This window comes from Spea bombifrons, chromosome 11, assembly GCF_027358695.1.
Source record: "Spea bombifrons isolate aSpeBom1 chromosome 11, aSpeBom1.2.pri, whole genome shotgun sequence".
Lineage (NCBI taxonomy): Eukaryota > Metazoa > Chordata > Amphibia > Anura > Pelobatidae > Spea > Spea bombifrons.
The window spans coordinates 13,345,740-13,361,505 of NC_071097.1; the positions used below are offsets into that span (position 1 = coordinate 13,345,740).

At 39.3% G+C, this 15,766-nt stretch overlaps 1 protein-coding gene across 5 annotated transcripts in view; it reads left to right on the forward strand.

Moving 5' to 3' along the window:
• Positions 1 to 15,766, forward strand: part of MARCHF8 (membrane associated ring-CH-type finger 8) — a 169,378-nt gene that overhangs the window by 121,757 nt on the left and 31,855 nt on the right. Inside the window, exon 1 of one of the 5 annotated variants that reach the window (XM_053451311.1) lies at positions 14,045 to 14,270. The exons of the other annotated variants lie outside the window; for them this stretch is intronic. Coding sequence (XP_053307286.1) covers positions 14,241 to 14,270 — 30 coding nt within the window. The 5' untranslated portion in view covers positions 14,045 to 14,240. Of the gene's footprint in view, positions 1 to 14,044; positions 14,271 to 15,766 lie in introns of those variants that run through there. 5 annotated transcript variants of the gene reach the window in all.

The following is a 15,766-nucleotide window of genomic DNA, read 5'->3' on the forward strand; positions in this document are numbered from 1 at the left end:
CATATCTGAAAAATGTTGCACTTTCCTTACCCTGGGAAGTCCAGCAAAAAATAAATGTGTCTAGAGTTGTTTACATCGCCTAAGTACGTGTGATTTCACAAAGCATGCAGAGTTTAAGGAACTATAATGTCAGAAGATTGCTTCTTAACGTATTTTTTTGTTACTGTAGAATGGGGCAAAATTGTAAGGTTTATGTGGTAACTCCTAAGGAAACCTTTTCCACTTTTCGGCTTGCTCTAGAAGTGATGAAAGTGAAAATTGAACTTATGATTTTCGTTAACAAAAAGGGTAAGTAAGACACAGTGCATATAGTGAAGCGCTCAAAATAATTATAGTAGACCTGTGGACCAGTAAATATTTTTTAGTTTTCGAAACCCAAGCGTACAAATGAAAGAACATGCCTATTTACTGATTTACTAGCAGAAGTCAGCTAAAACAAACCACAAACTCAAAAACAAAAGCCATTTCCCATAGATGCCAGTAATACATACGATTACTAATGTGACCGATGGTACAATAATATATCGTGCTAGTCATTAATAGGGAACTGAAACGTTTCATTGTAATTGTACTGTATCACGTCCTCTTTTGCAACAGGGGTAGATGTTATTCCATCTGCTGGTGTACTTTTTAATTAGCCTATGGTGTTACGTCAGGTAGAAGGTTCACACACATTTCAAACTGTTACCTTTGATTTCATCAGCCACACTATTGTACTGGCCACAACACGTTTATTGGAGTTAACCCTGTGGAAGACTCCTGTTAAATATGTAAGGATACTTGTTTATTAAATTCTATATTGCTTTTCATACATTGATGGGTATGTTTGTTTTATTTTGAGTCTGTTGTCCTAGATGTTTACAACATTGATCTGAAGTGAATGAAAGTGTGAGTGCAACATCAAAGGGATATAAATATATTATTCACTAACAATATTACCAGGGATGTGCAATTCGTATTGCCTGGTGCCTGGTACATGACATTTCTGCCGGGGATTCTATGACAGAACGCCGGCGTGATGTAACCTTCAGGTGCTCAGTCATAGAAGTCCTCACTAGACACCAGGAAGTCTGTAGCACGGAGGTAAGTCTGGGGGGACTGAGTGGCGTATCTGGGGGGGTATGTGGCATATCTGTGGGTGAGTGCCATATCAGGGGGCAGAGTGGCATGTCAGGGGTATAAGGCATATAGGGGTATAAGGCATATTTGGGGGTAGAGTGGCATATAGGGTTATAATGCATATCTGGGGGCTGAGTGGCATATCAGGGGGTATAAGGCATATCTGGGGGGGGCAGAGTTGCAAGCCAGATGTACATAACTGGGGGGGGGGCAGGTTGGCCAGTAAAAGCAAATAAAAACAAGAAATGCATTTTTCTCAATAAGTTTTTATTAAATATGAAAAGAAATAGTTTATATGTGAATTAATATTTACTAGTAAAACTTATTTATTTATTAAACCTAGTTTGAGAAATATTGTGATTGGGTTCTTGTGCCTTTAACCCCTTCGTTCTCCTATAGACGTACCGGGACGTCCAAAAAACGCCCACAAAGAAACCCCTATGGACGTCCCGGTACGTCCAGCCCTTCGTGCAGCGTCAGGGACACATCCCTGCCGCTGCACGGGAGACCAGGCTGTCATTTGACAGCCTGGACTCCCCACTGACAGCAGAAGCCGGCTTTCTGCTGTCCGATCGCCTGTAACGGCTTCCGGCATGAAAGCCGGTAAGCTGTTACCGGTAAACTGCCGGTAAACCGGAAGGTCATCGGAGGACAGGATATCCCCCGCGGGGATATCCTGCCCTCCGATGAGGCACAGAGACACTACGATCTCTATGCAGGTCTGTGAGGACCTGCGTAGAGATCACAGTGTGATTGGTGCAGGGGGATCGCGGGGAGGGGAGTGAGAAACCATCTCTCTCACTCCCCCTCCCGTCCTGTAACAGAAAAGCTGAAAAAAAAAAAAGTTAATTCATTTAAAAAATAATATTAAAAAAATCATTAAAATAATAATATAAATAATACAAAAAAAAATATAATGTGAGCTGTGATGTCACTGTGACATCACTGGCATGTTCAGGAGGTCCCTAGGAGGACCTCCTACCATTACTGTGTAAAAAAAAAATTAAAAACAAAAAAATTTAAAACAATTAAAATAAAATAAAACATTAAAAAAAATATATAAAAAAAGATAATAAAAAAAATTCTTAAAAAAAACCTTACATCCCATTGCCCTAGCATAACATCTAGCCATTATAACCCTCCTGCCCCCGTTCACAACCCCCAAACCCGTTAAGCCATAGGCATAAAAATTATACAAAATTGTACACCTAATAGTATGCTCCCTGGTGCTGGGAAAGTCTGGAAAATCTATATAAATTAGGTATTTCTGAAATCAGGAAACCTGAATTGATAAACTTGGAGGGGATTTTCCATCGCTTTACCTAATTTTGTGAGGATTCAGAGGGAAAATGTAAAAAAAAATTAGTTTATTTTTCTAATCTTCGCTAGTTTTTACTAAATTTCTCATTCTAAATGTTCTGCTAATCATCCAACTATGGTATCAAACGAAAGCTCTATCTCTCCTTGAAAAAACAATATATAGTTTACATGCGTACACTATTCACAGGAACAGAGAATAATCGCTAAACCGACATACCCCAAAAATGGCAAAATTGTTCTGGGCTTTGAGGTACCAAAAACCCCTGGGATTGAAGGGGTTAAAATATAGCTATTATTATTATTATTATTATGTCATAGTAAAATGAGAAGGCGATTAGATAAATGCCATTGTGATAAAGAGATAAAAGTGTGTGTCCAGTCTAGGGCTGCAACTAACGATTATTTTAATAATCGATTAGTTGGCCGATTATTTTTTCGATTAATCGATTAATCGGATAAAAAAAAACAATATGCAAAATTTTCGTTTATTTAAAATAATTTTAAGAACTAGATGTTAAAAACAACTTGCACTGTGCCCCCACCCCCACTCTGCCCTGCATCCCCACCCCCACTCTGCCCTGCACCCAGTCTCACACCCTGCAATGCCCCCCACCCCTCTCTCTCTCTCTCTCTCTCTCTCTCTCTCTCTCTCTCTCTCTCTCTCTCTCTCTCTCTCTCTAGTGCTCCAACGACGAATCGATCACTCGATTAATCGATAACGGAAATCGTCGACAACGATTTCCGTTATCGATTATTATCGATTTTATCGATTCGTTGTTTCAGCTCTAGTCCAGTCACACACGTTAATGTAAATTTGACGTTTTTTATTCTGCCTTTTTTTTGTAACACCCAGTTTGTCCATTAAATTATTTTAACCCTATCAGGGTTTTTTTTTTGTTTGTTTGTTTTTTTTTAATAAAAAAAAACATGTTTGCACTAAATGACCAGAGCAGTTTTTGTCCTTTAGCTATGTCTTCATGCAACTCTGATTGCCCACTAACTTATTTAGTGCACCCACACGCATTATATATTGGGGGGGTTTTTTTAGCACAAGTAGGGCTTTCATTTGAAATAATTTATATATATATATATATATCTGTGCTCCGTTATGGCTGTTGTGGTTGCTGGGAGCTGTTTGGAGGTCAGGCATGTAGGTAACAATATAGAAGTAAGTAAGTGTGGCCTGGGCAGGAAGGGATGATGGGGCAAGTAAAATTAGAGGGTACATGAGTTTAGTCAGGCCTAGGGCAGCATAAAACACCCCTGCATATGGGTACCGAACACCACCTATCTACTGGATAACTTGGTGACTAATGCTTATTTCTCAGGCCTGTTTAGCCCCCTTCTGCCATGTTTCCTGTTATTCTGAAGGTCACACTGTCAGCTTGCAGAACATCTTCATATTAGGTTGTACTGCGTCCCCATTATGACCCCAATGCCTGGTGAGATTTTATGGCAGCAAGTATAAGTTGCCCTGCTTGGATGTCCTTCCTGCCCTGCTAGTTTTATGATGCGATCTGGCCAGGTTTCCATATGGCAGGCTCTAGCACTGCCACTCTAGCATTTATAGTACTTATGCAAGGTTTCTTGTTAACCCTTAAACATATTCATTTTGCATGACAAAGTGAGTATGTGTGATAGCATTAGTGTAAATGTGCTTGTGTGTTAGTGTGTGTAAATATGTGTGCCAGTGTGTATGTTATTTACCAATCGGGACAAGGGGCTGATGGGGCCACGTAATCTTTACCTGCCCCATGCCAGAAGATGCCAGGCCTCCCCTGTACAATACATTTTTACTCTGTTAAAACACATGACTGTTTTCATGTTTGGATGGGTTCAATTTCCCTAAGTAGTATTTATTAAATCCTTATATACTGTAGTTTATAACTAATGAATCACCTGGCCTTTTAAATAATGGCAATAATGCAAAGGCTGTCCATCTGGAGTTGTACAAGAGCTGAAGTACCGTATTTGCTCGATTATAAGACGACCCTGATTATAAGATGACCCCCCAAAATCTGAATATTAACTTAGGAAAAAAATAAAAAGCCTGAATATAAGACGACCCCAAAGGAAAAAAGTTTTACCAGTAAATGTTAATTCATGTAAACTATTTTTTTAATAAAAGCTATGATTGAGAAAAATATTTTTTTTGTTTTTATTTCTTGTATTTTCCAACCTGTCCCCCAGTTACGCACATCTGCCCCCAGGCTTGCCACTCCAATATGGCACTGTGGCCCATGATATGCCTTTTAACCCTCTATATGCCACTGTGCCCCATGGTATGCCTTTTGACCCCCTATGTGCCACTCTGCCTCCAGAAATGCCTTATACCCCTATATCCCATTCTGGCATTTAGGGGGTTAAAATGCATATTATGGGGCAGAGTGGCATATAGGGAGGTATAAGGCATTTCAGGAGGCAGAGTGGCATTAAGGGGGTTAAAAGGCATTGTATAGAGCACTCTGCCTCCAGAAATGCCTTATACCCCTATATCCCATTCTGGCATTTGGGGGTTAAAAGGCATATTATGGGGCAGAGTGGCATATAGGGAGGGATAAGGCATTTCAGGAGGCAGAGTGCTCTATTAAATGCCCCCTTAACGCCACTCCAGAAATGCCCTATGCCCCCATTTAACACACACACACCCTATACCCCCATTTAACTAACACACACACTCTCTCTCTCCCCCCTCTCTCACCCCCTCTCTCACCCCCCTTCCCCCTCTCTCACCCCTCTCAGCCCTCTCTTACCGGTGCTTCCAGCCGGGGCAGCGGGTTGACGTCGCCTTCCGCTGCAGCCGGAAGGAGGTGGAGTTGGCAGCGGGGGTTTGTATGCGTCCGTCGTGTATACTTTCCCCGGCTGTCAGAGATCAGAGTTCCCCGCACCGGTGCTGGGAACTCTGATCTCTGACAGTCGGGGAAGGTCTACGCGACGGACGCAGACAACACCCGCTGGTAGCCACACCTCCTTCCGGCTGCAGCGGACGTTGTCTATGCGGATCGCGTAGACGTCAACCCACTGCCCCGGCAATACAGCAGGAAGCACCGGTAAGTGTGTGTATGATGGGGGGGGGGGTGAGACAGGAGGATCCAGGTCCCCTGCAACGGTGCGGGGGATCTGGATCTTAGTCTCCTAATCAGACCTCTATTTGAGGTCTGATTAGAAGACGACCCCGATTAGAAGACGAGGGGTATTTTTCAGAGCATTTGCTCTGAAAAAAACCTTGTCTTATAATCGAGCAAATACGGTATTTAGATTTAGAGTATAGTAATAATAATATTATTTTTACATACCGCTGTATGTATATATAATTTGCCAATCAATCCGATATTCAGTGTGTCCTCTGGAGGCTACGGAAAACTCTGCTGTTATTTGGAGGCTTGGTGTTTGGAAATAGCAGTGGGTTTTATCTATGTCTCCTCTGTGCTCCTCCTTGTCTTCTTGCTCTAACTCCTTCCCTATCCGTTAACTATTATATTCAACGTATGGGAGAAACTATCATCAGAGTATGTCATCAGCTTAATAATTACAGAGATGGCTGTATGTTCTTTGTTTTTTTCTGTTTGTTGTTTTTTTTTTTTGTTACGTTTTGGATAACAGAGAACAAAACAGACACATCTAAATCTGTATCTGAACACATTAACATAAGAAAATGTAATGTGTTTATTACAATTTACATCAGTGTCCCCTCAATGGAAAAATGCTATCTTAATGTAGAATATAATTGGAACCTAAATGAACCTAAGTGCAGGAAGATCTTGGTTGGCCCTGTATAGTGCATAGTTAAACCAGTGACATTTCTTAAAAATCTCCATATTATCCCATTATACAGCATATGACCCCATCTCATCCCTTCTTGCTTGAGAAATAGGTCATTGTTGGCACTTTCTAATGAATAGTGAAGTGAGGAAGTGGAAGCTAAATCTCTTCTACCAACTCACCCTTTAGTGAATAGACCTAATTGTGGTATTTCACATACAGGCAGAAACATCAGGTCAAATAGTAAGATGTTCTAAAATGTCATCTTATTATTATAGGTTATGTATGCTTTATGTAAACAACTTCACTTGAAATCTCACTAAATGTAATACAGTCCCCATTTGACAGAGAGACCACATATTTTGGTAAATATTTGTTTGTTTCATTCAAAACTATAGCAGAGTAAGGCACAGCATAGAACTGCCACATCAGTGCATCATAATACTGATAAGCGATACACCAGACGAGTGTGTGTTGCTTTGAATTGTTAAAAGCGATGCTAATTAGTATTGTTCTCTTATTCCTGTTGTGTTTCGCTGTCGCTGTACGTATTGTATTTAATCTCTGTGGAGACTGCATTGAGTTTTATATATATACGTCAATATACATATGGTAAGCCCTATTGTGCTAGAAGAACAGTAGATGATACAGATGTTTATGTTTTCACTCATTGTCTTGTTCAGAAGAGTCTGTTCCTGTCATTACCCTACACGGAGCTTTCTTTACAAATATCAAACAAGTTGCAATATCAACTGAATATGCATTTGTAAACTAGTTTACTTACTGAAAATGTACATGTAATTGAATGATTGTGTCTGTGCATTATGAGTTGTCTTGACTAATGGGTGCATAGTAGTATACAGCTTCTAAAATATAATCTTAGGTTGATGGCTTGATTAATGCGAATGTAGTTTATTTATTAAACAATAGGTTGTAGGTAAGCTATGATGTAATGAAACATCCCATACCAATTAGCTGAGTGTATATTATGTTATAAAAGTAAAAACTTGGTAAGTTCTTTTTAAGCAAGAATGGCTTCTTTAGCCTTACATAGTCTATATTTAATGTGAGACAATTTCATGAATTGAATTTAAAACTACACATCATAAAAGCCTTATACAACCCTTAATGCATGAAATAATCATGGGCTTTATCCTTCTTAATACATTATCAGGTCATTGAGATAAAATGTTGCATCTCTACTCAGCTCATTGGTGAAAAGGTTTGGCCTTCCACATGATGAAATTTGACAGTTCTGATTTATCTTTTAATAAGTCTTATGCATGTTATAGATGCCAACAGCCAGCCGATTTGTTATTGTGTAAAAAACACATTTGTAATGCACGTTCAATGGTACAACATTCTTGTATGAGAAAATGAATACAAACTGTTGGAACATGTCAAATGTCTTCCTAGATGCACACTTGCCAAATAGGAAACAAGCATGTTATGTTATTGTACTTAACATCATAGTCTTCATATACTTTTTAATGTATATAATGGGTGTGTGTTGCCACGTAGTTTAACGTTTTTGCAGAGAGCTTCTTCATAATCGTCTATGCTTTTGGCATGTTTCCACAGCTGCAACCCGGCAACAGGTGATGTACAAGCAAGAAAAATGATGAATCTATAAATAAACAGGATAACAACCTGATATTTTCCATTGATGAGGTATAAACCTCGTTTACTTAAGTTATGGATTGTCAGAACGTTACGGCGTATACCTCCCACCATATGATCCGGAAGCAGAAGAGTTAGCTTTCAAAAAATATTATATAAAAACAAAGGAGACAGATATACAATAAATCATTAAAGATATTGGTGATAAAATTTCACCATGCATGACTTCCTGGAACAAAATGAGGTCATCCTGGGCTACAGATTACACATGGAGGTTGAAAAGCTGATCAGAAGGCTAATAGAAAAGCTGACAGGTCGCATGCAAGCCATCATGGACACATTATGGTACATGCTGTGCTTTGTGACACAAAGGTTAAGAGCAACATGGCCCTCAAAATTAATTTGAAGTCTTGGAGGGACATGTTTTTTCATAGGGTGCATGAAATGCAGCACAGTTGGGGCATGCCAAGCTAAGTAGAGATGCAGGAGTAGGCAATTCCCAGTCGCAGTATGACCACTCACGTGAGTTAGGATGTGTGTCTTCTGCCAATGTTTAATGTTTAATCAGTGTTTACTATTAGTGCTGCTGCTGCCACCTTATCACATTTTTTTTACTATGGGGGATCAATTCATTAAAATGATGTAATTCTTGGAAATCTGTGTGTTCATTGGTTCAGTGCTGCTCCTGGTGCTGATGGTCCTGCAGTGAGGAACCAAGCTTGGATCTCTTCCTAAACCTTGCCATGATGCTGCTCTAAGGCTTGACATGTAGCAACCAGGGAAGTTTTTATTAATGAGGCTCTAGGCAAGCTTCCCCTAGTTCTCCCAAAGCAGTTCTACCTGCCATGGTATGGTCGAGGTGAAGGTCTGTGTAACAGCCCGCACAGACCACTCCACTAGAGACTACCCTTCTGGTGGTCTAGGTTTGCTATACATTAAAGATAATCTAGGCAAAGGGGATGTAGCCATTTCAAATTGGGTATATAGCAGAGAAGATAGATGGGAGAAAAAAAATCAAAGAGAAGACATGAAAAGAAGATTGAGGGAAAGATATTGAGGATGAGAGAGGTAAGCCATTACCAGGGAAAAAGAGCTAAGTAGATGGTGGAAAATTAAAGGGAAGTTTTACTTTATGGCAGATAAGTGGGAAAGCCTTCCAGCAGAAGTGGTAGAGGCTGGTACAGTGAGGGAATTTAAACATATATGGGACTAACTTGAAGCTATCCTAAAAGAGACCAAGGGATACAAAGAAATTGGGGGGATATAAAAGAGAGAGTAAGAAAAATGCAGTGGTAACAGAGATGCATAACCTATTCTAGTGAGCTGCAAGGACACTAGTGGAAAACTACAAAAACATAAATACATAGAACAACCCATGAAACAGAATTCTGGAAAGAAAAAGAAAATTAACTTTGGGTAGATACTGGAGTTAGAGGCTGGAGATACATAAAGCGAGAATTAGAAGTAGAATCTGAATGTAAGCTTTCAAGGTAATGGGTTCTTCAGGCATCCTGGAAATATAATGTTGTGGGGTAAAAGAAAAGGAGGACATCAAATAATTTCCGACACCTAGGCATCAGGTACTGTGGGCTCACTCCTTGGGACCCCATGAAAGTGAATCCATTTCTTGATAACACAGTGCCATGTTTCTGTAAACTTGTGCATTTGGATTTGTACGAATTGCAAATTTATTGTAGTAAATGCAATTAGTATGACGGGACCGGCCCGTAACCCAACTAGGTACACTTGCAAGACGCTGCTTCCTTCTCCCCATAGCCACCAGAAATACAACACCGAGACTCCCCAATAACAAGACAGAACTTATATTGAGGTAAAACAGGAACCGACTTTATTGGAAACAGCACAGATACACACAACATTGGATCAGCAGATAAAACGTTAGTCCAAGCTAGGGTCAGGAAACAGACAAGCGGGGTAGTCCAAGAGGAGAGTAGAGGTCAAATAACGGAGAATCAAAAAAGGGTCTGTAGCAAGGCGAGCAGAGAACAAGAAGAATCTGGAGTCCAAGGACCTACAGGAACCAAAGTTCTGGAACATTGGAGTAAAGTGGTCACAGTCTGAGGGCTTTTATAGTGCTGCAGGTATCTACCCCCCCCCCCCCCCCGTGTTGAACAAGCTCCTCACTGGATTGGTTGTCAGAGAGGAGTGATTCCACAGCACCTGGTTCATTGTTTGTGTGTGAACATTATTGGTGGATAGTTGATGGTGGAGGCAGGCTTCACCTCCCCTCCACAGGTGTGCAACATTATGCTGATGTCTGGGCAACACCTGGAAGTCCTCCCTGGGTTTGCTGTACCTTTTGCCCCGTGGTTTTGGGCTACCGCACTACCGCGATCGCGGGTAGATGCCGCTACTACAGGCCGCGGCTTCGGCCTACTCCGCAGAGCTATAGGAGGGCCTGCAGTGATGGAGAACAGCTGTGAAGAGCAGGTAAGGGTGAGAGGGGCTTGACAAAGAATTATTTAAAGCATTAATATTGAGGATTATAGTCATACCATATGGTCATATATAGCTTAGCCCACCACTACATCAAAGTATTCCAGGTTTGGCAAGTTCTGTCTATTTTTTCATGGCTTTATTGCTTACCAAGGAGCTGAATCAGTGGGACTGCTTTGCATTTTAACTTAATAAAGATTCTCAAGCAATTTAAAGCCTTCTTTGGACAACATTAATGAGGCACCTATGTGGCAGGAGGGAGGCAAATAAGCACAGCACAAACAATATATACAAAATAGGGGAGTGTACAACCTAAAAAGCATAAAAGGCACACACAGTGAAATTCCTGGGTTGCTGCAAGAATTACAATGACCAACAACTGCATAATAAAAGAAACAATTCAGAGCATACCCAGCAAATACCATTAAAAAATCACCTACCTAAGGCATAAATATTGTCGATTCCGTTGCACTATATGGCCATAAATTACTTAGCTCGCCAATACGTCAAAGTACACCAAGTTTGGCGAGTCCTATCTATCACCATGAGATCACTGAGATTAAAAATGTATGAGAGGTTCCCAGAGGGATCTTGAGCTATAATCAACAGTTTACTCCCAAACCCCTTAAGCCAATAGTATTTAAAAAAAAGCATGTGATTTAGGGTAAAGCATGGATCTGGCCCTTTATTTATATAAAAATAAATACCGTATTTGCTCGATTATAAGACGAGGTTTTTTTCAGAGCAAATGCATCCTCCTATATCCATCGTCTTATAATCGGGGTCGTCTTATAATCAGACCTCAAATAAATCTGACTATGAGACGACTAAGATCCAGATCCCCCGCAGCTGTGGCACATAGGGGGTCAAAAGGCATATCATGGGGCACAGTGGCATATAGGGTAAAAAGGCATATCATGGGGCACAGTGGCATTTAGAGGGTTAAAAGGCATATCATGGGGCACAGTGGCATTTAGAGGGTTAAAAGGCATATCATGGGGCACGGTGGCATATAGGGGGTATTTCTGGGGCAGAAGTCCATAACTGGGGGGGGCAGGTTGGAAAATAGAAGGAAATAAAACCAAAATATTTTTGTCAATCATAGCTTTTATTAAAAAAAATAGTTTAGATGAATTAACATTTACTGGTAAAACTTTTTTCCTATAGGGTCGTCTTATATTCAAGCTTTTTCTTTTTTTCCTAAATTAATATTCAGATTTGGGGGGGTCGTCTTATAATCAGGGTTGTCTTATAATCGAGCAAATACGGTATATGGGAGGTGTGACTGTAATCAGTAGATTTTGCTAAACATACTGCACATTGGGTCAGCTGTGGCACCTACAGTGTAAAAGAAATTTTAAGCAAAAATACAAATTGATTTTTGTTTTCTATTTTAGTATCATTTTTTTAAATCTAGTTTAACTAATAAATATGCCTCTTGTGTTTATGTTACAATGGCAGTAATGATTTATTGTATGCCATAAAATAAAACATGGTACTGTGGATGGAGTGGACACGATTATAACTCTTACTTATCAAAAATCTCTTTGTAACCATTTGGGGTATAAACTGTTGTACCAAGCAATCCTCAGTGAGAGTATGAAGAATTTTCACCTTGACTGCCTTCTCAGCTGTGGCTCTAGAAAACTGACATATAATTGTCCATGGGACAAATATATTCCAACCTTACTTAAAGTCTGAATTTTGTTTATGCTCATTTCAAAATGTAAACGTATTGGAAATTGTCTTTGTTTTGAAATTAAAATCTGGGGGTGCCAATCGACATGGTATCCATGAAACTGTAACCAAGAGTGTCTCTGGCCGCAGATTCTGAATCATTTAGATAACCTGACATTTGAAACAATGCACGGTATGTAGTTACAACCAAATATTTTTAGCTTTAAAGGCTAATCGCCAGTACATTTGGCTCAAGGATGTAAGGGGAGATTGCCGGTAAAATTGCATGACACTGGTTGTCAATTATTTTCAACAGTGCATTTTAATTTAGCCGTTAATTTAGCTTTAAGAAGCCAAAGCCATTATTGAGCTCTTCGGTTTGAAAACGGTGCAGTGACATATTGCGTTACTTAGTTGCCCAAGTTTGTCTTAATATTGAGATTACTTTTGTATAAAATATCACATAAAGATGAGTTCATATAGACATGTAAAAGGTATAAGATGTGACTGTTGTACCTGTTTATTGCTGCAAGAATATCTGCATTACAACAGTGTTGTCCTGAGGTTTTCAGTTAGTAGAGCAGATAGAGTTCAAATGATGGTTACTGACCAGAAAATGACCTGGCAAGAAGAAACTACTGGTATGTCTTACAAAGCAGAACAATAAAGCTATAAATACCAGATCCCTGTAATATTTACAAATGTATTTGAACTACTCTAGGTATGATTTTTCAAAGGCTTAGGTTTAAAATAATTTATGTTTTAATTCACAGTGACATAAGAGCATTTTATTTGTGGAAATGTAAGCAAAGCCTTATGTACATCTCTCTGACAATAAGACTGAACCTCTTGTTTCGAACACCACTGGAGCAGTCCACTGCCCTTTTACGAAACAGTGCTTTGTTTTAAAGCTTCGTTATGGTGTCGTAACAGCAGTGAAGAAGAAGTGCCCATCACAAGTCTAGTGGTAATAAGCTCTTTTGTTGTTTGTATAATGGCAGAGGCTATAAGACAGCTGGATGAAGGAGCACTGCACGTGCTTGGGGCTTGGCTTCCCTGTGATGTGCACCCCAAAATAACATTTGGTTAGTATGTTTGCATTGTTTCTGTTGGTGTCTCTGTTAACCATTATTGTTGGCTTTTGTATCCGTGTACTCCCAAATCAAAGATTTGGCTAGTGAGTTCCAGCTCACATTACAACAAACAACATGGTGATGGGGTGGCAGACAGAACTGACACGCACATCCTTTGCCACTGGCTAATATTGTTTTAATCAAATGTCTGAATGGTGTTCACATTTAAATAGTGGCTGAGCAACTGTAAAGGAAACACCAACCTTTACTGGCCATTTTAGCCGATTGAGAAAAGGCTGCCAGATGTTTTAGATATTCTCTAGTAGAGTATAGAATCTTGTAGGCCATAGCTTCCTTATATGTGTACCTGCACCTGCAGAAAAATATAGGTTTTACAATTTGATTTTCAACAAATTTTTTGAAAGAGACCCCTGGCACAATTGTACATTGCATTCAAACATTTTATCATCTTCGAATATCATTGCCCATTTACTTGCCATACAGACAGAATTTAGATGGATATTGGCATCTACTACAAGGACAACTAGAGCCTTTCAGTGTTATTAGGAGAAAACTGATTTCCACATCATAATTGTAGTATCTGCACAGTTCTGTTCCGTTTGTGTTGTGTAGTGCCAAATGCAAGTATGTCTTAATATTTGTACATATGAACATATCATACCGATTCCTAAATGCGGGTTACAAAAAGGACATAAATACATTTTGGCCACTTAAATATTTCTGTATTAACAATTTATTAACAATTTAACAAGTGATCCATTGACACTTATGTTCATGGCAGTGAAGGAGTTATATATTTTATAGGCGTTATATGTATTATATTAAACTCGTAGTACGTCTACAGTGCCTTTTCTAGCACGGGGCTAGAGGTAACCCCATGGTTCTCTGTAGCTCTGTGTAGTGTTTGAGATCTCTAGTTGGAGGCGGGGGCAGCAGGGCTTGAAGGAGGATAAAGAAGAGCATATAAATAATTCATCCATTGCTGCTTCTGTTTGGAATCAGCTGCAGGAAGTGCTTCTCCTGACACTCTCCCCATGATAGCCTTAGTGGGCTTTAACAAGCCCAGGCAAGTCAAGTTCTCCCCTGTAGCAAATACAAGCAAAGCAAACAGCAGATGTGCATAACCCTCATCTCTTTAGTCTGGATTATAGGAGTCATGCAAGAAGAGGAGGCTCTAAAAAGGATACACTAATGCATCCGTGCTGGAAAATGAAGCTTCAGGTAGGGCAATGCTTTGTCAGCAAAGAAATCTTTGATTTATTATTTAACTGGCAGAGATATTGCTAAGTTAAAGAGAACAATGACATTTGTTTCCCAGCACTTGCTGAAGCAATTGGCCTAGAATTTTGCTGGTTGCAAACAGTGCCACAATATTTTAAAAGGTCAGTTCTTTAATTTAGGTATTCTTTTAGAATTGGGTATTTATTTACAATGGTGAACAACATTTTTTTGATACAATTTTTCCTGCATATTTTTGTTACTAAGACCTAGTATATCTGTGTCCATAATCATAAAAATGATATATATATTTATTATTATATAATGGTATTAGTACCACCTGCAGTTAATGTTATAAATCATGTTTTCTGAGCCAGTACAGTAGATATGACATTTTGATTTGTGTGAAACGCTACTTTGAGTTCCCCTGAAATCCTTACATCTCTTCGTATAAACAAAGGCTCTTTGTTCTGTGTTTGTATGTTACATGCTGGCGGCTTACACTCGGCACAGACATCACATTTGCTGAGAGAAATATCTTTGTCTGCTTTGTGTGTTTTTTCTCTTTTCTTGTATTAATTGGGGTTGCCGGCTCATGCAGGCGGTGACATTGGGGGGAAAAAAGAAAAAAGAAAAAAACAACATGTTTTGGACATGGCACTGGAAGACATGTACTGTGTTTACCCGCTGGAACATGGACTTGTTATTTCTCTTTTATTTGCTGCCAGTATAGGAGAAAAATAATGACATCACTGCAGCATGGAAAAAAAAAACATGTTAGCTTTGTGTTAAATCCCCCGAGAGAAAGGCTTGATGATCACATGGCCTGGTGGGGATTAGTGTATGTGCAGAATGCATCATTGTGACAACACTAGTAAGACTACAGCATTAGTACTGTGCACGGCTCATGCATTGTGTCTCCTTTCCTCCTTCATCCTATTACAGTTTTGACATTGTTACCTAAACATGTGTCTGGCACACAAAATTCTGGGTTTTAACTTTGCAATGGTTTCTGGTTTCCTTATCTGTTAGGGTGCTAGTAAATTGTAAAATGCCACTTGTGTGCTTGATTTTACCAGTTTAAATGGAAATAGCTAGATTTTTATCTGATCCGGCATTGTATTAAATGCAATCCCAACTTTTTGTCAACAGTGCTTCCTGTGTTTGACACATTGTTTACCTAGAAAGCAGTTTAAAGTAGGCTTGACAAACAATGCAACAACTCGTGCAACAAAGCATTGATTTTAGATACTGCAATCTATGTAAATTAATCTTTTGTGGATGTGTAAAATAGTAAAAAAAGACACTCTAAGTCATAAATATGACCATGACTGTGCATAGGTTTATTGACTTAATGCAATTGATTTTGAGCACAAAGTATAGTGTTTAACATGAAATTATATTTTTTCCTTGACATTACCCATGACTGTATTACATACCTTTTTTTATCATACATGGTGGTTCAGACAAGTTCCTTGACTTGACAAGTTTTGGTATTC